This window comes from Moschus berezovskii, chromosome 1, assembly GCF_049115385.1.
Source record: "Moschus berezovskii isolate FMDL1 chromosome 1, NW_MosBer_1.0, whole genome shotgun sequence".
Taxonomy (NCBI): domain Eukaryota; kingdom Metazoa; phylum Chordata; class Mammalia; order Artiodactyla; family Moschidae; genus Moschus; species Moschus berezovskii.
This window is the reverse complement of record NC_142460.1, coordinates 117,326,738-117,351,673: the sequence shown is the minus strand read 5'-3', so window position 1 is coordinate 117,351,673 and position 24,936 is coordinate 117,326,738. Positions and strand designations below refer to the sequence as shown.

The following is a 24,936-nucleotide window of genomic DNA, read 5'->3' as shown; positions in this document are numbered from 1 at the left end:
TTAAAATACAATGTGAACTTGTTATGACATTCCTCTGCTGTGGTGCATGCTGTGCTCAGTTGTGTTCAACTTTGTGCAACCCCATGGACTGTAGCCTGCCAGGATCCTCTGTCCATGGAATTCTCCAGGTAAGAAGACCAGAGTAGGGTGCCATTTCTTACTCCAAAGCATCTTCGCAATCCAGCGATTGCACCCATCTCTTGCATCTCCTGCATGGGCAGGCGGATTCTTTATCACTAGCACCACCTTCATTTTCTCATATCTATTAAATTTCCTTAAAAACTGATTTGGGAAGAATTGCCTAGTCCAACCCCTATGTTTTACAATCAAAACTGGACTGATATCTAACCCAGGCCCTCTGCATTGGGAATGTGGAGTCTTAACCACTGGGCCAACAGGAAAGTCCCATATTATTTCATTTTTATCCTACATCCATTCAACATAGGACTGTGCTGGGTTTCCTCAGCACACTGAGCAACACTGAACGCTGGGACACAGGCCTGCAGAGCCATCCTAAGGATCCTTCCCAGGGGTTACAGGGAATTAGAGGAACAAGTGCAGAACAAAATGTTCTGGAGGCGATTTGAGGGTGACTCTCCAGATAGGGGCAATAGTCTGTAGGTGAAAGACTTAGGTAAACCTGGGTCTCTCCTAAAACTTGCTGGCGTTTGCCAAACTACCCTCCCTTCCTATCCACACTTCCTTTTCATTTTCTCCAAGTTTTCCTAGTTGATTCTAGAGAACTTCAGTTCAGTTCAGTTCAGTTCAGTCACTCAGTCGTGTCCGACTCTTAGCGACCCCATGAACCACAGCAGGCCAGGCCTCCCTGTCCATCACCAACTCCCGGAGTTCACTCAAATTCATGTCCATCAAGTTGGTGATGCCATCCAGCCACCTCATTCTCTGTCGTCCCCGTCTCCTCCCACCCCCAATCCTTCCCAGCATCAGAGTCTTTTCCAGTGAGTCAACTCGTCGCATGAGGTGGCCAAAGTACTGGAGTTTCAGCTTTAGCATAAGTCCTTCCAATGAACACCCAGGATTGATCTCCTTTAGAATGGACTGGTTGGATCTCCTTGCAGTCCAAGGGACTCTCAAGAGTCTTCTCCAACACCACAGTTCAAAAGCATCAATTCTTCGGCGATCAGCTTTCTTCACAGTCCAACTCTCACATCCATACATGACCACGGGAAAAACCATAGCCTTGACTAGACAGACCTTGGTTGGCAAAGTAATGTCTCTGCTTTTTAATAGACTATCTAGGCTGGTCATAACTTTCCTTCCAAGGAGTAAGCGTCTTTTAATTTCATGGCTGCAATCAGCATCTGCAGTGATTTTGGAGCCCCAAAAATAAAGTCTGACACGGTTTCCACTGTTTCCTAGGCTAAAAATCAAGGTCTCCTGTCCAGTTTTTCTTGAGGGAGGGAGAGCTAAGAAGCAATAACACAAAGAAGGAGTTTTTAAAAAGTGGAAAGCATGCTTTGCATAAAGAGAGATGGGTCACGTGTTTGCACAAGCTGCTTGCTACTTTTGGTATGGGCATTTCCAGAACAAGTGTAAATGAATAGACAATGATGGGAAGAATTAAAGAATGGATGTCAGACAGTATTCGCTGATGAGGGGCAGCCCAAAGTCTGCTAAACAGCTCCTTTATCCAACCAAACTCTCAGGCCTACTTACAGTTCCCCTAACTGTTCATTCTTACCAACTTGCTTTTGTTCATATTTTATATTCTTTTCTTCCTCTTTCCCCTTCCACTCACCTGCCTGAAATGTTATTCTGAACCATTCATTCTTCAAGATACATCTTTGATCTTAACCCTCTCAGGGTTGATCCAGTCCTTCTCTGAGCTGGTAGCCCTTGTTAACTCCACTGCCCATTTGAAAATTATCCATGCATATTTATGGCCTCCTGACACCTCTAGGTTTATGCAGCTGTATGATTTTACTGGGTGTGTAAATTATGTCTTGTTTCCCCAAGACATAGATTCTGAACCATTCAAGCATGGGAACCTTTTGGAACACTTGTGCAAAATGAAAAATATTTGTTAACTACATGAAACATTAAATGAGTGTTAACTGTAGAAAATAGGTCATGAACTCATGTCTTCAGGGGTCAAGATAGTGCACACAAATAAGTAAAACAGGTGTAATACATCACAGAGTAGGGAGGTTTGTGGCAAACTGGAAGAACAATGCCTTAAATAAGGAAGAAGCAGTGGACCTCCCCAGGTGACTGTGTGATGTGGCAACTCTGGCCCAGTGTTATCAGATGATCTGATTTTTCAAGAAAGTAGGAAGTCCAGATTATTGTGTGAGATATTTTTAATTTTAGGTGTTGGCAATGAAGTTTTAAATGTTTAATAAGCAGTATGGGCCAAAAATAACATATCTGCATGTCAATCTGTAGCTCTCAAGCTTGTTGTTTCAAAGTCAGATCACTTATTTTTCCCATACAGACAATGTGCATAATTGACAATGTCCTATTTCAAAACCTGGACAATAATAACCAAATTAAGGCATAAAAACAGATATCTTTGACTTTTTTGGTTTTATTTCACATTTTAAATTGCAGTGACATATAGTAGTTTAACTAGAAAGTAGTGACAATGGACATGGGGATTATGGAGAATCTGAATAAGAGCTATGGACCCTCCCAAGGACTGTACAGGATGATGTACTTGTCTCTCTTTTAAAATTATTTTCCCTTAAAGAAGAAGTGGTACATATATACAATGGAATATTACTCAACAATAAAAATAAATATTGCCATCTCTGGCAATATGGATGGACCTAGAAAATATCACACCAAGTAAGTGAGACAGAGAAAGACAAATATATGATATCACTTATATTGAATCTAAAAAATAACACAAATAAATGTATATACAGAACAGAAACAGACTCACAGACACAGCAAACAAATTTATGGTTACCAAAGGGGAAAGGGAGTTGGGGAAGGATTAAAAATAGGAATACGGGATTAACAGACACAAACTACTATACAAAAGATAGGTTAGCAACAAGGGTTTATTATACAACACAAGGAACTATATTTAATTTTTTGTAATAACTTATAATCAAAAATAATTTGAAAAAAATACACATAACTGAATCACTTTGCTGTACACCTGAAACTAACACAATACTGTAAATCAACTATACTTCAAATTAAAAAATTCTTTTTCCCTTAAAACCACACAGATTTCTTTCTCCTTGACTACAGTTTTGTTAGCAGTAATTATGGTCATTCTTGAAGGATCACAAAAAAAATGGGAGATAAAGACTAATTTTCTGAGACAATTAATTGGGTTAGAGTAAGAGGATAAATGGAGAAGGCAATGGCACCCCACTCCAGTCCTCTTGCCTAGAAAATCCCATGGGCGGAGGAGCCTGGTAGGCTGCGGTCCATGGGGTCTCCGAAGAGTCGGACATGACTGAGCAACTTCACTTTCACTTTTCACTTCCAGGCATTGGAGAAGGAAATGGCAACCCACTCCAGTGTTCTTGCCTGGAGAATCCCAGGGACGGGGGAGCCTGGGGGGCTGCTGTCTATGGGGTCACACAGAGTCAGACACGACTGAAGAGACTTAGCAGCAGCAGCAGCAAGAGGATAAAAGGAAACTATGTTTAAGAGACTCTAATATGATATGACATTTGAGTATGAATGAAGCCCAAGCTTCCTTAATACTACCTCCTCCTTGGCCCTCCCATCCCAAGGATGCCAGGAAGTGACATCCAGCTATTTATAACTGGGTGTTACAATGATCGGTGCCCAGTACTGTGCTAAGGGTCTCCTTGAAGTTGTGAAAGTGAAAGTCGCTCAGTCATGTCCGATTCTTTGCAACCCTATGGACTATACAGTCCATGGAATTCTCCAGGCCAGAATACTGGAGTCGGTAGCCTTTCCCTTCTCCAGGGAGTCATCTCAACCCAGGGATCCAACCCAGGTCTCCCACATTGCAAGCAGATTCTTTACCAGCTGAGCCACAAGGGAAGTACACTAGGCAATATAACCCGAGACATATTACTCACTTGACGATACTCCCCATGTAGTTCTGTATACAAAATGAACCTAATTAGTGAATATCTCTCTTTGGGATGTTTCATGGACCCTCTGAAACATCCCAAAGTTAGCTAGAAATCTTCTTCATTAGAATGATTTAGGAAGCTTTGTCAACAAATATCAAAAAGGTTTTGACACTTAGTCAGATAGGATTATTGAAGTTGACAGATGTGTTAAACATTTGGTGATAACCCACAGGTGCTCTGGACATGCAGATCCCCTAATTCCAACAGAAGTGAAAGCTGACAGTCCTCACACAAACTGAAAACCAAAGCAGCTTCCACAGCATGTAAATCTAACCCTTGCAAAGAAGTAAGGAGTTCACATATGTGATCTAACTGACCAAAAATACTTTTTACAGCTACTTTCAGAGACTTTGGTTCACTCCTTTATACCCTTAATGGGGGCAAATCCTCTTTCCCTGAAGTTGGATTTTATTTCTGGTAAAGCCAAAGTTCCTCTAGATAATAATATGTGTGATGAAGTTGAGGATCACATTTCATTCATAAACAAGACTATAAAGTAATGAGATGGATGTTCACATGCACCTCATGAAATGACTTGAAATGAAATTTCTTAAAAAATATTTTAGACAAGCTCTGAGTACAAGCAAGGCATCATCATTAGAGTAAAACTTAGAGGAAGATATTTGGAGGAACAGGAACTTTGTCAACAAGCTCCCATATTTCCCTTTGAAGGGCAGCATAGCAGATTGCAAAGACCAAGGGACTGAAATAAAAAAAAAAAAAGTCTAAATTCCTTCTTAGCCGCTTACCAGCTATATGAGTTTTGCAAAAATATTTTACTTGTCAAGTATTTTTTTAATGAAAGTTTCTTTAAGTGTAATAATATACAGTGTGAGAGCAGGAATTATACTTGTTTACTATTTTTCCCCAGAATAGAGATAATATAAAGTACATTTGCAATAAACAGTCATTGAAAGAATGAACAAAAATTCTAATGTCAGTTGTTTACAAAGAAATTACAATTAAAGTATCCATGTAAGCTATTAAATTAACAAGTTTTTAAAAATCAATTGCAACAGTTCAGGCTGCAGATTACAGCCCAATTGGCATTCTCTCACAGTGCTATTAATCATATAAGTAGGAAAATAACTTGGAAAGAAGAAGTAGGACCTACAAAAATATTTACAGTCTTTGATCTAGTAATTCTAATTTGAGGGAATCTCTTGGGAAAAAGTCATAGAAGCAAAAAAGATTATAGACAGAAATATGGTCACTGTAACATTACTTATAATAACAAGAAACTAAACAGTCTAAGTATCTAGTAATAGAGAAATAGTTATGTCAAAAATGGCACTGCTCTTTGATATCAATACATCCATTACAAAGAGAAAGGAATACTATACAGTAATAATGCAGTATATTCTTCTGATACAATGACAACTAAAGTTAAGTTGTTTATAAAACTGTATAACGTGACATCTAACAAAAGACAACATATACACTAGAAGAGAGACTGAAATATAACAAAAAGCAAATGGTGTTACAGTGAGATTGTAGGTAAATTTTTCTATTTTCTAAATTTTTATAGCATAAGTATGTACCTCATGGTATATAAAATAATTCAGTCCTCCAATTTACTAAAGGAAATATGCTTTTAGGGAGAAAAAAATTTCAGTGGCTGTGATAGTCAGAGATTACATTCTCCACCCTCTGACATCTACCTACTGCTCAAACAACCTTTTACCTACTCATATTCCTACACACCACTGACCAGTACACACCTCTGTCTGTAAAACTTGCCTGTCTTGCCCATGTAGTATTTACTTTCCTCAAAGCTACAGAAAGCTGAACTTCAGGGCTCCATCTTCTAATGGAATTTCTCCTGCCTTACCAAATTCCAGTTCCTCCTTCCGTGACCATCTCAAATGTCCTCTCCTCTGCGACACCTGTCCAACTCACTTCTCAGACAGTTGCTCCTGACTCAAGGCTCTCTGGGACCTAGTTCAAGTTTCTATTTTTGACACTTGCTGTATTGTCATTATGAGTTTCAAGGTCTCCATTTTTGTCCTCCTTGGTCTATTATTATGCCTGGCACATAATTAGTGCTCAATATAACTGCTGATGATATCACTCTAATGGCAGAAAGTGAAGAGTAACTAAAGAGCCTCTTGATGAGGGTGAGAGAGGAGAGTGAAAAAACTACTTTAAACTCAACATTCAAAAAACTAAGATCATGGCAGCCAGAAGACTCTTGACAGCCCCCTGGACTGCAAGGAGATCAAACCAGTCAATCCTAAAGGAAATCAACCCTGAATATTCACTGGAAGGACTCATGCTGAAGCTCCAATTCTTTGACCACCTGATGCAAAGACCCTGATGCCGGGAAAGACTGAAGGCAAAAGAGAAAGAGGGTGATAGAGGATAAGATGACTAGATAGCATCACCTACTCAATGGATATAAATTTGAGCAAACTCCGGGAGATAGTGAAGCACAGGGAAGCCTGGCATGCTGCAGTTCGGGGTCACAAAATGTCAGACACCACTTAGCAACTGAACAACATAACTGCTGAATGAATGGCTTATATTGCTGACTATACTTTCTTTCACTGTTGCTTCAAATTCCTGCTTTCTCAGAAACTTTACTCCTTATCATTTCCTACTTGGGCTCTTCATGGACAGGAAATAGGAATCCTGGGCAAAAGCAAGCATATTTTGCTGGCTGGTCCTATTGATGATACCTTATTTGAGAAGTAGGATATACAGGGAAAATTTCAGGCCTGGTTTTTATCACCAATCCTCTTTATTGTGGAGGCTGTCCAGGGGCTTTGAATTACTCATCATCAGTTCACTCAGCAATTATGAGAGTGTTTATTTTCTGCCAGGTACTTTTAGGAGCTGGGTACACAGTAGGGAAGCCCACAGACTTCCTTCCTCCCCTCACAGAGCTTCCAACCGAGCAGGGGAGACAATTACTTAGTGAGAGGAATTACTTAGAAGGAATAAAAAAAACGATCGCCAATAGCAACATGTTCTATGGAGGGAAAAATAAGGGTAGAACGAGAGAGGAAAATAGGGGTGAGACAGAAACTAGACTAGGTGGTTAAAACAAGAGGTTTCTAATCACAGACACCTAACCCATTTGATGAACATACAAGAAGTTCTCGTCTCATAAGGCACCACAGCTGCCAACAACTGCAGTGTTTCTTTCAAACTTGAAGCAAAGAAATACTTTCTGAAGCAGCATTTTAGGAACACAACAAGAAAAACAAAAATTTCTTTAAGTCGGTCTAAGGCAAAAGCTTCTAAAACCAAACAACAGTAGAAAGACCAATTGTTTTCAATCAAATTATATATTTGGCCACTAGAATTTAAATGTTAATATACTAGTCTATAACACAGAATATTTTTAACAAGTAGTTTAAAGCTTATTTCACCAAGTAGTACATATTCTTGAAAAATCATATATTGGTTGTATGTTTTCATTATCATATTGGCTTACTTAAAGTTACCATAATTAAAACAGTGAAATATATCTTAATGACACAAGACGGAGACTAGTGCCGCTTAAATCCTAGTTATGTGAAGATCTCCTTTACATGTTTCATAGCTCTCTGAAATACAAAAGAAATAACTCCTGGGTATGTGTCCATGCTGTCCTATCTCAGGGATTTGCATCAGCTGTTTTCTTTTCCTGGAATGCCCTTCTTTCCACATCTGTGTGATGTGCTTCTTTTCATCCTTCTAGACTCAGCTGAGCCAGCACTCTCTCTGGGATCCTCTGCCTGAGTTCCCCCCTGGCACACACACGGAGGCTTCTCTGCTGGGCTCCCACAGCATCCACTACATACCACGAACCATAGCACTTAGTAGGCCTTGTTGGAAATGTTTCCTTGGTTTTTCCAAACTAGAAATGTGAGCACCTCAAGGTCTCTACAGTGTGTGACACCTCCTGGGTGATCAATAAATTGCTGAAAGCATACTGGCACTTCAGAGAAAGCACAATGCACCATTTCCCTCCATAAACAGAAAGAGGAAAAAGTGTAACAGAGCATAACACTATACATTAAGCATCATTTCAGTGCTTATAAAAGACCTTAAGGAAACCCAGTTCTCCCATATGCACTAAAAACCACAGGAACCAATCTTTAATGAGACAACTTTAAGGATCACAAGTATATAGAACTTAAAACATGCTACCCAGGATTGTTTCAGGTTCTCCGAAATCTGAAAATGGAAATAAAATTAAACAAAAACAAAAAATGGGGATGGGGAAGATAATGGCAGAAGACATTTAACCACTGACAACAATCAAATGAAAGTCCTACTTTCTAAGAGAATTCTAAGATGTTCCCAAAAACATGCTTTTAGGGAACCAGGAAATCATGTTACTGTTTTAGAGTAATTGAAAATCATTTCCAAACAGGTTACTTCTGTAGACATAACCAATGACAATGTTCTTTTCATCCAAGATACATCTTCATTTAAGTTGCAAGATGGTGCCATTTGGATTGGCTATGTGAGGCAATCAGACAGAAGGTATTGGTTTTGGTCAGCAGGCGCTTCTGTGGCCACTAAGCCCTGAATCTGGCACATTCTGTGTCTGGTAAAATTCTGGCCCACTCTCCTTGATGAACATACAACACATGCATTTAAATGGTACACTGCTAATTACAGAATTAATAGGCATCAATCTGTAGGGAGCAAGTTTAATATTCATCTGGTGTGACCCTCATTGGGAAGCAGACAGGAAAAGCTACTTAGTCTATAAGAGTCCAGATTTTTAAATATGTTTCCATGTAGTTGAATCAACCAACACAAATTTAAAGATAGTCATTTGAAGAAGAAGAGTTTTTTGACTATTTATTTCCTCTTGTTTCCTAGTTTTATAAATATATTTTTATTTTCAAATATACATTTACTTCTTTAATGTACTATTAGTAGTTATATATTGATAATTTTAATATATTTATATATAAACCTGTTTATATATAATATCTCAGTAATATCTATTGGTAAACTTCATGTCAGGTTCTTTTAATTACAAGCTATGAAGGAGTTTTTGGCTGTTTTCCATCATAAGTGATAGCTCAGTAACAACATTGCCAAAGTCAAAACACTATTTTTGGCAGACCTCCTTGAAATCATTCCAACAAAGAGGCTAAAGGTTGAGACGCTGAAATGTAAAAGCCACTGTTGCTTGAAAGTACGTTTTGTGGCTGATCCACTAAAAGGTCCACCAGGATGCCTAACGAAAAGGCTTGATTCCAAACTCAGATTTCTCATTTCTCAGAAAAATCTGACACAGTTGACCACCCTCTTCTGGTGGAGCCTTTGTGGTTTTTGGTTTCTTTGACACTCTGTTTCCCAGTTTTCCTTTGTTCCATGACTGCTCTATCTCCTTTGTTGGCTCTACCTCTTCTCGCCAACTCTAAAACCACTCTCTTATTCAACCCTGTTTCCTTAGGGGATTCCAGGTCTTTAGGGAATTTCAATTACACTGACCTGCCAACAAGTTTCTCCATATTTCCTATATTCCCTTTATATTGGTGTTGTTTTAGTAGATAAGTTATGTTCGACTCTTTTGCAACCCAATGGACTGGTTCTTCTGTCCATGAGATTTCCCAGCAAAGTATATTGGAGTGGGTTGCCATTTCCTTCTCCATTCCTTTATATTACTTGCCACATATTTTTGGCTTAGGGTTTTAACTTCAGGAAGGCCAAGTACTGTTTTGTGAATTGCTATAACCACAGAGCCTGACATTTACTGATTGATCAATTAAACCAGTGATAGAGGCCATGGTGAATTTCTTTTATTATGGTGGTCAAGCTGAAGACATCTGCCTTTAGTAACTTTAAAGGTCAAAGTCATATTTTCCAACTTTATAGGCCAGATTTCTGAGCCCAAAAGATGGCGCAAATTCAAAACTCTTTGTTTAGGAAAGTATCAACCCTGCTTGCAAGTGCTTCTTTACTATCTTCACAAGTGGCAGATGGCTCAGCATCAGGGCAGAATTCAAGTAAAGCACCTTCATTTATGTAACAAAATGTCATGTCACCAACTGTACCTTAGATTCTTAAAGTCTAAGGAACTCTTTTCAGGTGACACTGCTGCTGCTGCTGCTAAGTCACTTCAGTCGTGTCCGACTCTGTGCGACCCCATAGATGGTAGCCCACCAGGCTCTGCCGTCTCTGGGATTTTCCAGGCAAGAACACTGGAGTGGGCTGCCATTTCCTTCTCCAATGCATGAAAGTGAAAAGTGAAAGTGAAGTCACTCAGTCGTATCCGACTCTTCGGGACCCCATGGACTACAGCCTACCAGGCTCCTCCACCCATGGGATTTTCCAGGCAAGAGTACTGGAGTGGGTTGCCATTGCCTTCTCCCACACATATTATGCTAAAATGAACAGATATCTTGGCAGAGTCTAATAAAGATCTTTGACATAAGACAATAACGGTCTAAAAGACATGCAATTTCTTCAGATTTTAGAGTACTAACTTCAAAGCCAGACTGCTTGAATTAGCGTTCTGGCTCTAGGAGTGTAATCTGGGCAAGTTACTTAACCTCTCTATGCCTCAATCTCTACATTTTTAATATAGGAATAATAGTACTTAATGACAGGGTTGTTATAAAGATTGAGTTAATATATATGTGAAACGGTTAGATGGTATATGTTACCTCTATGATGATGACTCATATATCCAGGTAGAACATCAGCAAATGAAGCCCATAGACTCCAAAATTTTAACTATAGGAAGAGGTTTTTAGTTCCTACTATATACCAATTGTTATGTTAAGCATTTTACATACACAATCACATTTATCATAGAAAAAGCAGGGGAATTCCAAAAAGCATCTACTTCTGCTTCATTAACTACACTAAAGCCTTTCAGAGTGTGGATCACAACAAACTGTGGAAAATTCTTAAAGAGATGAGAATACCAGACCACCTTACTTGCCTCCTGAGAAACTTGTATGCAGGTCAAGAAGTAACAGTTAGAACTGGACATGGAACAACAAACTGGTTCAAAATTGGGAAAGAAGTATATTAAGGCTGTATATTGTCACCCTGCTTATTTAACTTATATGCAGAGTATATCATGTGAAATGCTGGGCTGGATAAATCACAAGCTGGAATCACTATTGCCGGGAGAAATATCAATATCCTCAGATATGCAGATGATATCACTCTAATGGCAGAAAACAAAGAACTAAAGAGCCTCTTGATGATGGTGAAAGAGAAGAGTGAAAAACCTAGCTTAAAACTCAACATTCAAAAAACTAAGATCATGGCGTCCAGTCCCATCACTTCATGACAAATAGATGGGGAAAAAATGAAAACGGTGACAGATTTTATTTTCTTGGGCTCCAAAATCACTGCAGATGGTGACTGCAGCCACAAAATTAAAAGATGCTTGCTCCTTAGAAGAAAAGCTATGACAAACCTAGACAGCATATTAAGAAGCAGAGACAACACTTTGCTGACAAAGGTCCATACAGTCAAAACTGTGGTTTTTCCAGCAGTCATGAATGGATGTGAGAGTTGGACCATTAAGAAGGCTGAGCACTGAAGAACTGATTCTTTTGAATGGTGGTATGGAGAAGACTTCTGAGAGTCCCTTGGATAGCAAGGAGATCAAACCAGTCAATCCTAAAGGATATCAATGTTGAATATTCATTGGAAGGACTGATGCTGAAGCTGAAGCTCTAATACTTTGGTGCCCTGATGCAAAGAGCTGACTCTTTGGAAAAGACCCTGATGCTGGGAAAGATTGAGGGCACAAGGAGAAGAAGAGGATGAAATGGTTGGATGGCATCACCAACTCAATGTTTGAGTTGTGTTTGAGCAAACTCTGGGAGACAGTGAAGGACCGGGAAGCCTGGCATGCTGCAGTTGATGGGGTTGCAAAGAATCGGACACAACTTAGCAACTGAACAATAAAAACAACAAGCCTTGAAGGAAGCAGTGTCATTATTCCACTTTTATAGATAAGGAAACTAAACCTTTAAAGTTTTAAGTTACTAAAGAGTTTAAGGAACTTGCCCAATTAGTCTCATGACTAGTAAATGGTAAAGCTATGATTTAAGCCCAGCAGCAGGAGCCAACAGCAGGCCACGTAAAAACGATCTACAGTTGTATAGAAATCCACGAATTTGAGAGCAGAAGCAGACTGACAAGAATAAAGATGAAAATTAAAAAATAAAAAACTGCACACTACTATTGGAGTATACTGCAGATGACTGCCAAAAATCAGATTAGGACCAACATGTTTATTTTGTGACGGGTTAATATTCCAAGTGTTTTACGTATTAACTACTGTGGGATGATGACAAACAATAAAGCTTTGTAGGCATTATCATTTGCAACCTTCAAAATAACTTCAAGAGCTAAGTATCGTGACCAGTTACTAGATCAGGAAACACTCATAGGTTAAATACAAGGTCACAGTCACACAGCTAGTATAGCTCAAGTTGGGATTTGAACACAAGCTCTCCCTGACCCCCAAGTCCATGCTCTAGAACACTATGAAAATGAACCCCCAAATTCTGTAAATATACCATCAGTACCATGAGATTCAAATAAGGATAGTCAATTAAATCGGAGAAGGCAATGGCAAGCCACTCCAGTACTCTTGCCTAGAAAATCCCATGGATGGAGGAGCCTGGTAGGCTGCAGTACGGGGTCGCTAAGGGTCGGACACGACTGAGCGACTTCACTTTCACTTTTCACTTTCACACATTGGAGAAGGAAATGGCAACCCACTCCAGTGTTCTTGCCTGGAGAATCCCAGGGAAGGGGGAGCCTGGTGGGCTTCTGTCTATGGGGTCACACAGAGTCGGACACGACTGAAGTGACTTAGCAGCAGCAGCAGCAGTCAATTAAATATGGGACTCAACTAAATATTCTTTCTTTAAAATTCAAAATACATGTCAGTATGATAGGGATTCTGAAATGTTTCACAGTTAAAAAAGAAATCCTGATTAACTCTGTTTAACTCAGCATTTCCTAGTCTTACTTACCATGGAAAACTTTTCAATGGGTAACATATACTAAAACCCTCTAGGACTAAAATTTGTAAACAGTACATAGCAGGCTCCTTGCCCACGAGATGCTTTTTCAGTGTGGATTTACACAAAAGATTTGTGGGTGGAATAAGCAGGGGAAGAAGGGAGACTGAACAATCTAACAGGAAGCTGTGGAAGACAGCTGAAAGGGCTATGGAATCCAGCAGACCAGGCTCACAGACAGCCTCCAAGTCAGTCGCATATCTGTGAACCAGTTACTCAACCTCACTGAGTTTCTATCTCCCTTAACTGAGGACATTAACTACTATTTCACAAGGTGACTGTGTTTATTATTCAACAAATGTATCCATTATTATGTAGACACCTACCAATAGTCTTATTCTATTCAAAGTCAATCATCTTTTAAAAGCAAAATTGATTTGTCTTGTGAAGAAAATCAAGGAAGCAGGGATTATGGCTCCTCTGGACTTGCTTCTCTCCAATAGCCATGAAATGGAAGTGACTGAAACCTTGGAATAGAGTGACTCTTAGAACTGATGCATCTGCCCTCTGATGCCCCTTTGCAATATGGAGAAAGCAAGAGAGTTCCAGAAAAACATCTATTTCTGCTTCATTGACTATGCCAAAGCCTTTGACTGTGTGGATCACAATAAACTGTGGAACATTCTGAAAGAGATGGGAATCCCAGACCACCTGACCTGCCTCTTGAGAAACCTGTATGCAGGTCAGGAAGCAACAGTCAGAACTGGACATGGAACAACAGACTGGTTCCAAATAGGAAAAGGAGTACGTCAAGGCTGTATATTGTCACCTTGCTTATTTAACTTATATGCAGAGTATATCATGAGGAACGCTGGGCTGGAAGAAGCACAAGCTGGAATCAAGATTGCTGGGAGAAATATCAATAACCTCAGATATGCAGATGACACTACCCTTATGGCAGAAAGTGAAGAGGAACTCAAAAGCCTCTTGATGAAAGTGAAAGAGGAGAGTGAAAAGGTTGGCTTGAAGCTCAACATTCAGAAAACAAAGATCATGGCATCTGGTCCCATCACTTCATGGGAAATAGATGGAAAAACAGTGGAAACAGTGTCAGACTTTATTTTTTTGGGCTCCAAAATCACTGTGGCTGCTGATTGCAGCCATGAAATTAAAAGACGCTTACTCCTTGGAAGGAAAGTTATGACCAACCTTGATAATATATTAAAAAGCAGAGATATTACTTTGCCAACAAAGGTCCGTCTAGTCAAGGCTATGGTTTTTCCCGTGGTCATGTATGGATTTGAGAGTTGGACTGTGAAGAAAGCTGATCACCGAAGAATTGATGCTTTTGAACTGTGGTGTTGGAGAAGACTCTTGAGAGTCCCTTGTACTGCAAGGAGATCCAACCAGTCCATTCTAAGGAAGATCGATCCTGGGTGTTCATTGGAAGGACTGATGCTAAAGCTGAAACTGCAATACTTTGGCCATCTCATGCGACGAGTTGACTCACTGGAAAAGACTCTGATGCTGGGAAAGGTTGGGGGCGGGAAGAGAAGGGGACGATGGAGAATGAGTTGGCTGGATGGCATCACCGACTCTGTGGACATGAGTTTGAGTGAACTCCGGGAGTTGGTGATGGATAGGGAGGCCTGGCGTGCTGTGATTCATGGGGTCACGGAGAGTCGGACAAGACTGAGCGACTGAACTGAATTAGAACTGATGCATAAAGTGGGAACAGAGAAATAAACATCTTGTGTTTTAGGAAAGTAGACTTCAGAATGGTCAAGAAAAAGGTAATTTGTGTCCCAGGGCAGGGACAATATTATAGGACAGGTGGCACAGAAGAGTGTTGGTCAAATTAATTTCTCATGGGGCATTCATCAATTATCCATTCTGGAGGAAAAGAGAAAAGAGAAAAAGAGAGTGATACTAAATGAATGTGGGAATTTGCCAGTTACCTTTCAAGGAGATGGCCTGTAATATAACTAACATTTAGCTAGAAACACGTGATTCATTACAAATTCAAAAACTGCCATAAATCTACAAAAATATTCTGAGGAAATCAGAAACCCAGAAAACAGCAAGGCTTGCAAAAAACAACAACAACAAAAATTGCAAAGCACAACAAAAAGCCATTTTGGGATAAGTTCAGAGTCAGAAGCACAAGAAAGCACCAGTTCTGATGTTTGGGGCAGATGAAGTAACAGGGAGGACTGAAAGAAAGCAGAACTATGAATTCTTACTTCCTCTATCATGCATTATCTTCAAACCCCTCTCCCCATTCAAAAACCCAAAAAACAAAAATACTAAAATAGTAAGAGAAAAATTATGTCTATGATAGGTGAGGAAGCTTATGATTTGGTGGGGAGCTTGTATGTAAAGAAATATCAACATTAGGAAACATACAAAGGCCATAAAAGAAGAACAAAATACTAGCGAAGTATGAAGGAGAGAGAGGTGAAAGTTGACTGGGGAAAGAGGGGAAGTTTCCAAAAGAAATGATCTTTGAGTGGGTGCTGAAAGATGTGTGGGATGTTGGCTAAAGTAAGAGGGTGGGAGGGCATGTGAGGCAGAGGTGACAATAGGAGGGGGGTGTCAGGATGGTCATGGGGACACTGTGAGGCTAGATTCAGTAGAGTGGTTTGGAGCAGTTTGGAGCAGGCCCTAAGTGCCAAAGAACTTAGTGCTTTCATTCTGCCACTATCCTAGAGAACAGGAATTCCACCTGGAGTGAGGGGTGGGAGCTGGTTCCCTGGAGGATTAACAGTAAAATCTGAGCACAGCAGGGAGCACAGCAATCATTCCATAACTTGGAGTTGATTATGCTGATGCATGCACGTCACACAAATGCAGGCTGAACATATGTCCAAATTCAATATAATTTTATGAATCCTGTGAATTCTGTCATTCAAATCCTTACAGATTCCCCTAGTATTTCCTCCATGTTCCCCTGGCATGTTTTACAAAGGTCATCAAATCTCTGACAGGAAAAAAGACTGGAAAACACCAGTGTAGATTTATTTAATAGCAGGAACTCAAAAAAGGATACAGTGTACCTGTAATAAAGTTATCACGAGCATACCCACATTCATACCTGCAGCTAAGAGTACCTGTCAGAGACACAGCACCAGGGACAGAAACGGGCAAGTCCATCATGCAGGACTTTGTTTTCAGGTCACCTGGCCCAGCAGTGAAAACACGAAATTAAGAAGTCTAGTAATTTTCATTCCAGTCCTGTTTTGCCACTATTACTCACGTGAACTTGGGAGTGTCACTGACCCTTTCAGAACCTGTTTCCTCACCCGACAAATGGAAATAACTAATGTCAGCCAGTAATTTATTGTAAAAATAAAATGAGATCATGTAAGTGAAAGCCTTTGTAAAACCTGCAGTGCTATAAAAATGTAAGGTATAACCAAAGAATTATGTTCTTCAGGGTCTCATTCTCTTAGGGCTGGCCTCCTCTTCCTCTCACTGGTGAGCTCCTGGGGTTTTCTTGGTAGGATCCCCCAATCCTCCTCTCACTCTCAACACAGTCATTCCCACTGCTCCCACCATTACCCATTCACTGACCTCTGCCAAGCCCATATCTTAAGCTCAGCTCTCTCTCTCTCCCCCAAATTCTGGTCTTATATATGCAAACTATTTATGAACAGCTACCCTTAAACTGGTCCCATGGACACTTCAAAGCAAGGCACCAAACTCTATGACCTTCACGCTCAGACCTGCTCCTTTTCCTAATCAGGCTCCTCATCATCACTCACCATCACATTCACTGCAGAGTCTGTCCCAGAAGTCATCTTTGACTCCTTTCTCTCCTTCACTCTTGCAACCAGCAACTCTGGCCAGCCTCACTCCAAAGCCGTCCCATTTTATTAGTTCATGCTCTCCCTTCTCATCTGGATAATTGCTTCTCAAGTGGTCTTTTGCCCTCATTTATTTTCTTAAACTCTAGGCTCTATACTGCCACTGAGAAAACTGTTCTCAAATACAGATCTGACCATGTGATTTCCCTGCTAAAATCCTTTCAGTGACTCCTTTCCTGGCCCACAGAACCCTTCATTACCTGGCCAGTGCTTCCTTTCTGCCTCACCTCTCTGACTTCTGAGCTTTACACTCCAGCCACTCGGAACTACTTCTGAGGCCTTAGCGCGTACCATCCTCTCCCACTGGAACATTCCCTTTGTCTGGGATGCCCCTTCCCCCCTCCTTTCTCTGCTTTTCTTCCTCACCTTTTTCACTCAGCTGGCTCTTATGGAAAGTCAACCTCGCACAATGGTTGAGCTCGTAAACTCACAGTAAGATAGGCTCTACCTCCTACAAGCTTTGTTATCAAAAGCAAGTTACTTTTCTTTACAGTTCAGTTTCCTCCTTTGTAAAATAAGGAAAATAAGAACACCTATCTCATAGAATTATAGCACAAACTAAATGAACTGTATGTAAAGCACACAGCACAGTATCTGGCACAGAGTAAATGCTCAGGATATGCTTAATAGGTGTTATTTTTACTGTACATGGGCTTCCCTGGTGGCTCAGATAGTAAAGAGTCTGCCTGCAGTGTGGGAGACCCAGGTTCGATCCCTGGGTCGGGAAGATACCCTGGAGAAGGAAATGGCAACCCACTCCAGTATTCTTGCCTCGAAAATCCCACGATCAGAGGAGCCTGGCAGGCTACAGTTCATGAGGTTGCAAAGAGTCGGACACGACTGAGAGACTTTCTTTCTTTACTGTAAATGCTCACTCAGCCTTGATAACTCAGAGCTGATATCACTGTGAAAGGGAAACATCTGCTCCTGATGCCAAGGTCAACACTGTTGTTGTTGTTTAGTTGCTTGGTCAAGTCTGACTTTTTTGGACCCCATGGACTGTAGCCCACCAGGCTCCTCTGTCCATGGGATTTCCCAGGCAAGAATATTGGGGTGGGTTGCCATTTCCTTCTCCACGGGTTAACGTTAGATGACCTTTTTAAGGCAGCAACCCATAAATGCCTCTTTCATAATTCTTCTCTCATTCAAGTCACATTCTGTAACTGTCAGTAGATTTATCTCCCTTCACTGGACTGTAAACTCGTAAAGATTAGACATGTGTTTTATTGTTTCATCAATTCCTAGCATTGTTGTTCATTGAATTAATGATGACTTCTGAATTTTAACTTTATTAAGGATAGGATATTAAGCTAGGATATCGATTTTATTTTGGAAACACTAAAAGACTGTTAAAATTTCATACTATGATACATCTTAGATTAGGTAGGGAATAGTTAGGCCTGTCACCATGAAATTTAATTACACATCTTTCTTTATAAACATAAATGAAGGAGAAAATAAAGGGTAGACAGTTACTGTATAGTTTCATTTGTCAGTAAAAGTAAACATATGCTCACTAATTTAAAAGAAGTAATTGTGCATTAATAGGATGGTTAAGAATGATTATTACACTTTCACACCTCAGAAATATTTTCATATCAAGCTCAAGCCACATGTTAGCAATAGGATATCCCACTAAAATAAAGTAATAAGGTTGGCATTTCTGTGCTCAGAGCCATATTTGTAGAGCTTTAGGAAAAGTAAAAAGGCAACTGGCTAAAACTCAATACAAAATAAAAAGTTTAAAAATTAAAAAATTAAAAGGATAACTACAAATTAGGCATTGTCTTACACACTTGTAGTTGAATCGACCTGACTTTAATATTTGATTGGATCCACCAGCAGGTTCTATCTACTGAGACCAACTCCTTTTGCTCACTTGTCAGAACTAATACTAATTAAATATTGTACCCTCAAGCTATTCTTAAAGCCATTCTGCTGCCAGGTGTGTTTAAAGAAAATTTCACTAAATCAGCTAAAAATTACTACGCTTAGTGAGTGAAATCTCTAACTTACATGAAGAAATATGTGTCAAGGCAAGTCTAGAAGGCAATAAGCAAAACTTACTATATACTAATGTTTTAAAGTTAAATTTAGGAGTAAACATTCCAGTTCATGAATGCTTAAGAAGAAGGTTACCAAGTTGGAGTTCTGCATGACATCCAGCCAAGCTGTCATTCAAAGCATACCCACACAGCTCAAAGGCACATCATGCACAGAGAATTCGGGTGAGGTTATATTCGATTTCAACAAGCTTGAGGACATTTTACAGGATGAAAAACCTTGCTCAACTAGTCCAAAATCACTGTCATTTATAAGAAACAGTGGAAGTATTCAGGAGAAATATCAGCTTCAATAATCTCTCTTTTACATTATGTCACTGAAAGAATACATAGGATAAGAACTAGAAAGTTAAGAGGTGATTGAGGTGAGAAGTCATGCTCTGGCCCATTATTACCGTCAGTCATCATCTTTATCACCCCCTCTAAACTGTACAAAACCACTCCCTCCTATGAGCTCCTGTAACTGTACCTCTTCTGTAATACTTGTCAGCTCTTGCTTTTTTAATAGCTAAACATGAGCATAGCTTATTCATCATACTAAGCTGCAATTTCTGTGGGTCAGACTGACACACTGTTTTCAATCTGTGTTACATCTAAGTGACTGAACATGAAACCTGCTATCATGACAGCAATCAAAGGATCCAGGATGCCTTTTTAAAAGAAATCTATTTTAGGGAATTCCCTGGTGGTCCAGTGGTTAGGACTCAGAGCTTTCAGCGCCTCAGTGCCATGGCTGGAGTTCCATCTTTGGTCAGATTCCACAAGCCACATGGCACAGCCAAAATAGAAAATAAAATAAAATTATTTTCTTCATAGAACAGTTACTGAAATACTAATCACGTTGATATGTATGTGCATTTCAATTCCACTTTAGAAGTAGAAAACCTACTACAAAAAATTTTTAATTAATTTCTTATTTCATGATCATTGCAGAAAAACTAGACTATACAGATAAGAAACTTGAAGATATAATCACTATATTTTAAATTATGTCCCGCTTTTTCTATACATCTTTATATAGATTTATAAAGCTATCTGTTTTGATGTACAGATATTTCAAATGCTATAATGGCATATATGCTTTTTGCAGCTTTTTCTCACTTAAAGCTCAGTATAAATCACTTGTACATCATTAAACTTTATTTTTACAACTTAATTTTTTGACTGCATAGTTTCCAAAATGTGGGTTTGCCATATTTACATAGTCTCTTACAGTTCTTAAATTTTTAAAAATAACACTGAAAATAAAAAAAGAAAAGAAAGGTTGCTGAATGTTCTCATCTATTTCATAAATGGCAGTGATTTTGGACTAGTTTAAAAAGATTATTGTACCTATGAAATGTTTCTATCTTTATAGCTACAGCTTTGACTATATGCATAATTACGTGAATTTATCCAGAGGGATTGTTGGGTCAAAGAATAAATACTTCCACAGCTTCCCATGGACACTGCCAAAGTGCCATCAAAAAAGTTGTTAAAATTTACATTTTTTCCAGCAGTGTATACTCCTCAGTATCTCTACCTTTACCAGGATTACCATTTTAAAAAAATTTTTGCTTGCACAGCATTTTGAAATGTCTTCAGAACGTCCACCAAACTCCTTCCTTTTGTTCCCCTAATCTTCATCTACATCTCTCTCCACTGCCCTTCCCAGACTATTTTTGTCTGTGTTTTTCCACTGTTCAAGTCTTATGATGGCTTTGCTATCACACTGAAAGATGCCTAGCTATTTTATCACCTTAGACTTGGAGCCAAAGTATCAGCTGACTAATCTGATAAACATGTTAATGTAAAGGGCTCATTTCCAGCAACATGTATGCAATACAACTTGAACAGTTTAAGAAAAATATATTATCTACATCAGCAGTGTATTATTTAACTTACAGAGTAGTGGTTCTCAGTTTTTGCTGCACACTGAAATCACCTTGGGAACTGTTAAAAATACTGCTTCCTGGGATTCCTCTCCCAGAGATTCTGCATAAATTTGGTATACATTGTGAATCGGGCATTAGGATTTTTGAAGGCTTCCTAGGTGACTCTAATGTAGCATCTGTGTTTGCAATGACTTGAGAAAGATCCTAGGTAGTTTCTTCTTAGGTAATATTGAAGGACCCCAAGGAAGAAAAGCACAAAGAACATAATCTCAATAATCTGACCCATCTGCAGAAAATAAAGGAGACGAGAAGGGACAGGGAGTGGTGAAGCATTTGCCAATGACAACAGAATAAAAGTAGCATTCACTTTTTTTTTTTTTTTGGCCACACTACATGGTATCTTAGTTCCCCAACCAGGAATCAAACCCATGCCCCCGCATTGAAAAGTGCAGAGTCTTAACCACTGGACCGCTAGGGAAGTCCCAAGCCTTCACATTTCTTGATATTAGGCAGGTGCCTGCTGTATTAAGAAGTTGACCAAGCCTTACCTCTGAAGTAGCTTTTGTAATGGAGCCAATCAATTCAAACTAAAATGATGTGGGCAACAAACTTTATGCCAGGCAATTTAGTGGTAGCATTCCAGGTTTCAATGAGGTAATCTACTTCCAGTTTACATTTATTTTATTGTTTCAACGAAGTTGAGCAGTACTACAGATTTTTCCCACAACCCACAGTGGCCCTTTGGGACAATACTTAGAAAAATACTGGATTGGGTTGCCATTCTCTTCTCCAGGGGATCTTCCCAACCCAGGGATTGAACCCGGGTCTCCTGTATTGTAGGCAGACGCTTTAACCGTCTGAGCCACCAGGAAAGTCCACTTAGAAAAATAACTACAACCAATTCCAGCCATTAAAATACATTACAAAGCATCAATAGCTATCAGCCCTATTTTACAAGAAAAGCTGAGGGTCAGAGCAGGTTAGTTAATGGGCTGGCCTCGCAGCCAGCAAGTGGCCTGGCTGAGGAGGGATTCAGGCTGGCATGACTAACAGTCATGCTCTGTTTACTACCAAGTGTCAAGCACACTGCCTTTTCCCCAGGACAATTTGAAGTGACACTGGTAAATTGCTTTCCTGGGTAGAATATGCTTCCTTGTGGGCTGAATGATCTTTCTGATGTTTTACAGTTCTGAAGACAAATGATGAGAGCCACTTGTGTGCTAACCCAGCCCCAGCCACAGTGTCCAGTGAGGATACTCTGCTACCTTATCTGTCTCTGTGACCTGGCACTATAAACATTATCATTCCCAAACACCAGCTAAGGGCACACTCTGCAGATGACCGTAAGGTCCAAAGGCCTTACTGGACTGGTTGCTTTGTTGGGGAAGAACGACATTTTTCCAATCATGGCTTTTCTAATTACTTATGACAGGGAAGATTTCCTTGGTGATCAGAAAGGCAAGAATAATATCTGTGGCCAACATAGTAGTTGGACTTATTTTTTCTTTCTTTCTGTTTTTCTTATCATTAGGCATTATTCTTTTTACTGTAGAAGGCCATTTAAGCCACCCAGGTAAACATCATTGTATCCCAGAATCTTTAAAGAGTGCTACTCCCCAGCTACAAAATTTAAGGAGGAAGAGAGTGATTGCAGAGTATCCTGCACAAGACTGCCTTTATTGGAGCCAGTGCTAGAAAAGGGGATGGTCATTCTTTCCTCTTCTCAACATTGAGGTAAGCAGGAGGGAAGGAAGAGGCTTTATAGCCTCATAGACCCTTCCTAAGAGAAAATGGGGGACTTGAGGGTGGAAACGTGGCTGGATTCAAGAAAAGCAAAATTTTCCTAGAAATGCGCTATAATACCCTAGTTAAGGGATTTTTAATAGGACAACGCCTCAGAGACTAGGTAATCCTACACACAGATGGAATGCACAGGGAAAAGGAATATCAACCCTCTAGGAAAATGCTGTGGTTTCTTTTTTTTTTCTCTCTCTCCCAAGTTGTCATTCTTTAAAGGAATTTACAAAAATAACCTGAGGTTAAAGCCCAAGGTTGGGGGAGGGGAGGAGTCTCGGTTTGGGGGGAGGGTCAGGAGTTTAGATAGAGCACGATGCTCAGAAAACCTTGTTCAGTCATAGGGTTCAGACTTGACAGCTGATTGTAGTCTAGATTTTAGATTGTCTGGCACTAAACATAATGCCTCTTATATAGAATAAACCAAAAAGTTACATTTTTCTGTCTACAGGGTTAAAAAAATATATACACTCACGTTACAGCAAATAGAACTCTCACGATGCCAGACTAAGCCTGGATATCCTGACTCAGGCAAAGGTCAGCTCTTCTACATTTAAGTACATAAACGAAACGCTGCAGGGCAGGCAGAAAACAAGAGCATCATGCAAACACCTGCTGTCACTACCTCCACAGCCTCTCCCGCAGCCAGCCAGGCCTCTCCGCCTCCTTTGTTGGGCTGAGCTGAGGAGTGCCGGCCATGACGTGCAGATCTGTGCCGTTCCCTAAGTACTGGGGGAGCCCAGGCTGCTGCCCCTGGCAATGGAGGGCTCCACTGTCGGACACAGAGCGAGATCACTGTGCCAAGTCTGCTCTTAAGGTGGCTGCATTCCCAGGAACCAGAGCCTTCCTACAACACTTAACTCGCTCTCAGCCGCCCTCTATAAGAGAACAAAATGGGGGAGGGGTGGGTTATAAAACGCTGGAAGCTAGATTTTTGACGTTGCAAACCAAGATAGAAGGTGACATTTAGGAAAGAGGAAGGATTTAAACAGTCGTCAAATTCTGCTCAAGAACTTCACCTTCTCCGGTATAAACACAGACGAAGACCTACACACAGACCTAACCCGCTGCTAGCCAAGAAGCGAATGCGACACCCTGAAAATGTCAGCCTGAACCACTTTAAAAAGCAATAGCTTTACTGCGCTACAAAAATATGCATCTCACGGGACAAAGGCCGGAAATTCTCTTTCCCCCTTAAATATTGCTTAAGAGAAGAGACAGAGAATCAGCCCTGGGTTGCGTCTCACCACTTGCTGTGCGCTCCGGAAAGTGGCGTCCAGCAGCATCAGCTTCCAGGGATCGGAGACGGAGCTGGGCAGAGGGATGTAGATGTAATAGGCGGCCAGCGCCACTAGGGCGGTAAGCAGGACACAGGACGACCTCATCCTCCTCCGGCTCGGCTGGCCTGCCGGACAGACGAGGAGGAAAGGGGAATACCACCCAAAGACCTCAAGCAAGTTTCTGCTAGGGCCAGCCGCTCATTCACCCGTTTCTTGTATGCCAAGAGCCAATGAGAGGCGGCGTCGGGAGGAAGTCGGAGCGCTGTCTTGCCCCCTCCACTGTGTCCTTGCAAAGTGTTGCAGACACTCCAGGTTTGAGAAATATGTGGGGCTGTGCTGGGCGAAGAACAGCGGACTCCGGAGGACACAGGTGTGTATTGCACACCAAAGGCTTCCCTTCTGCAGGTTTCCAAACGGAAACAGTCCCGGAATAGTTTAAGTGCATTAAGTTTCTGTCTGTCTAAAGAACATCTGACTCAAAATAGTCAGATGTGAGAAAGATAATAAAATAATAACAATAAAAATCCACTGACTTCTACAGCCAGATTTGCAATGGAATGTAAAGCCTATCTGATATATGGTGAGAGAAGATAAATTCTTATAGCTCAAGAGAATGATAAGCCAGTAGTATAATACATCAAGCACACAAATCTTGGTTTCCAAATCTCATTCTCCAATAAAAAGAACCATGACTCTGCCACGTCTCCTTGGAGAAAAGACTGACTATAGGGCTGAGGTAGGTAAAGTACAGGATGGGCCTGTTCTAGAAGACGAGGAAGTGCTAAAAAATGATGAGAACTTGGTCAAAAGGACACAGTTGGCAGCTTTAAGGGTCTCCCAATGTCAAAAACTGGGATAATTTTAGCATCAAAATAAATAATAATAATGGATTATAAACTATTAAATAAAATAAATATCTAAGAGTCTAATATAAATAAATGGGAAACACTATGTGCAAAAAATTCTTTTGTGCGTCAGTGGTAAGAGAAAAATATATGAATCCAGATTTCCTATTAAAGATAG

General features: G+C 40.2%; 1 protein-coding gene across 3 annotated transcripts in view; it reads right to left on the bottom strand.

Moving 5' to 3' along the window:
* The window catches only part of NCEH1 (neutral cholesterol ester hydrolase 1), a 71,595-nt gene extending 47,370 nt beyond the window's left edge, over positions 1-24,225 (bottom strand). The window contains exon 1 of one of the 3 annotated variants that reach the window (XM_088839048.1): positions 23,881-24,225. In XM_088839048.1, the coding sequence (XP_088695174.1) occupies positions 23,881-24,018 (138 nt within the window). In that variant the 5' untranslated portion in view covers positions 24,019-24,225. The remainder of the gene's footprint in view (positions 1-23,880) is intronic. The other 2 variants (XM_088839047.1, XM_088839049.1) reach the window with 2 other exon arrangements.
* Positions 24,226-24,936: the final 711 nt, after the last annotated feature.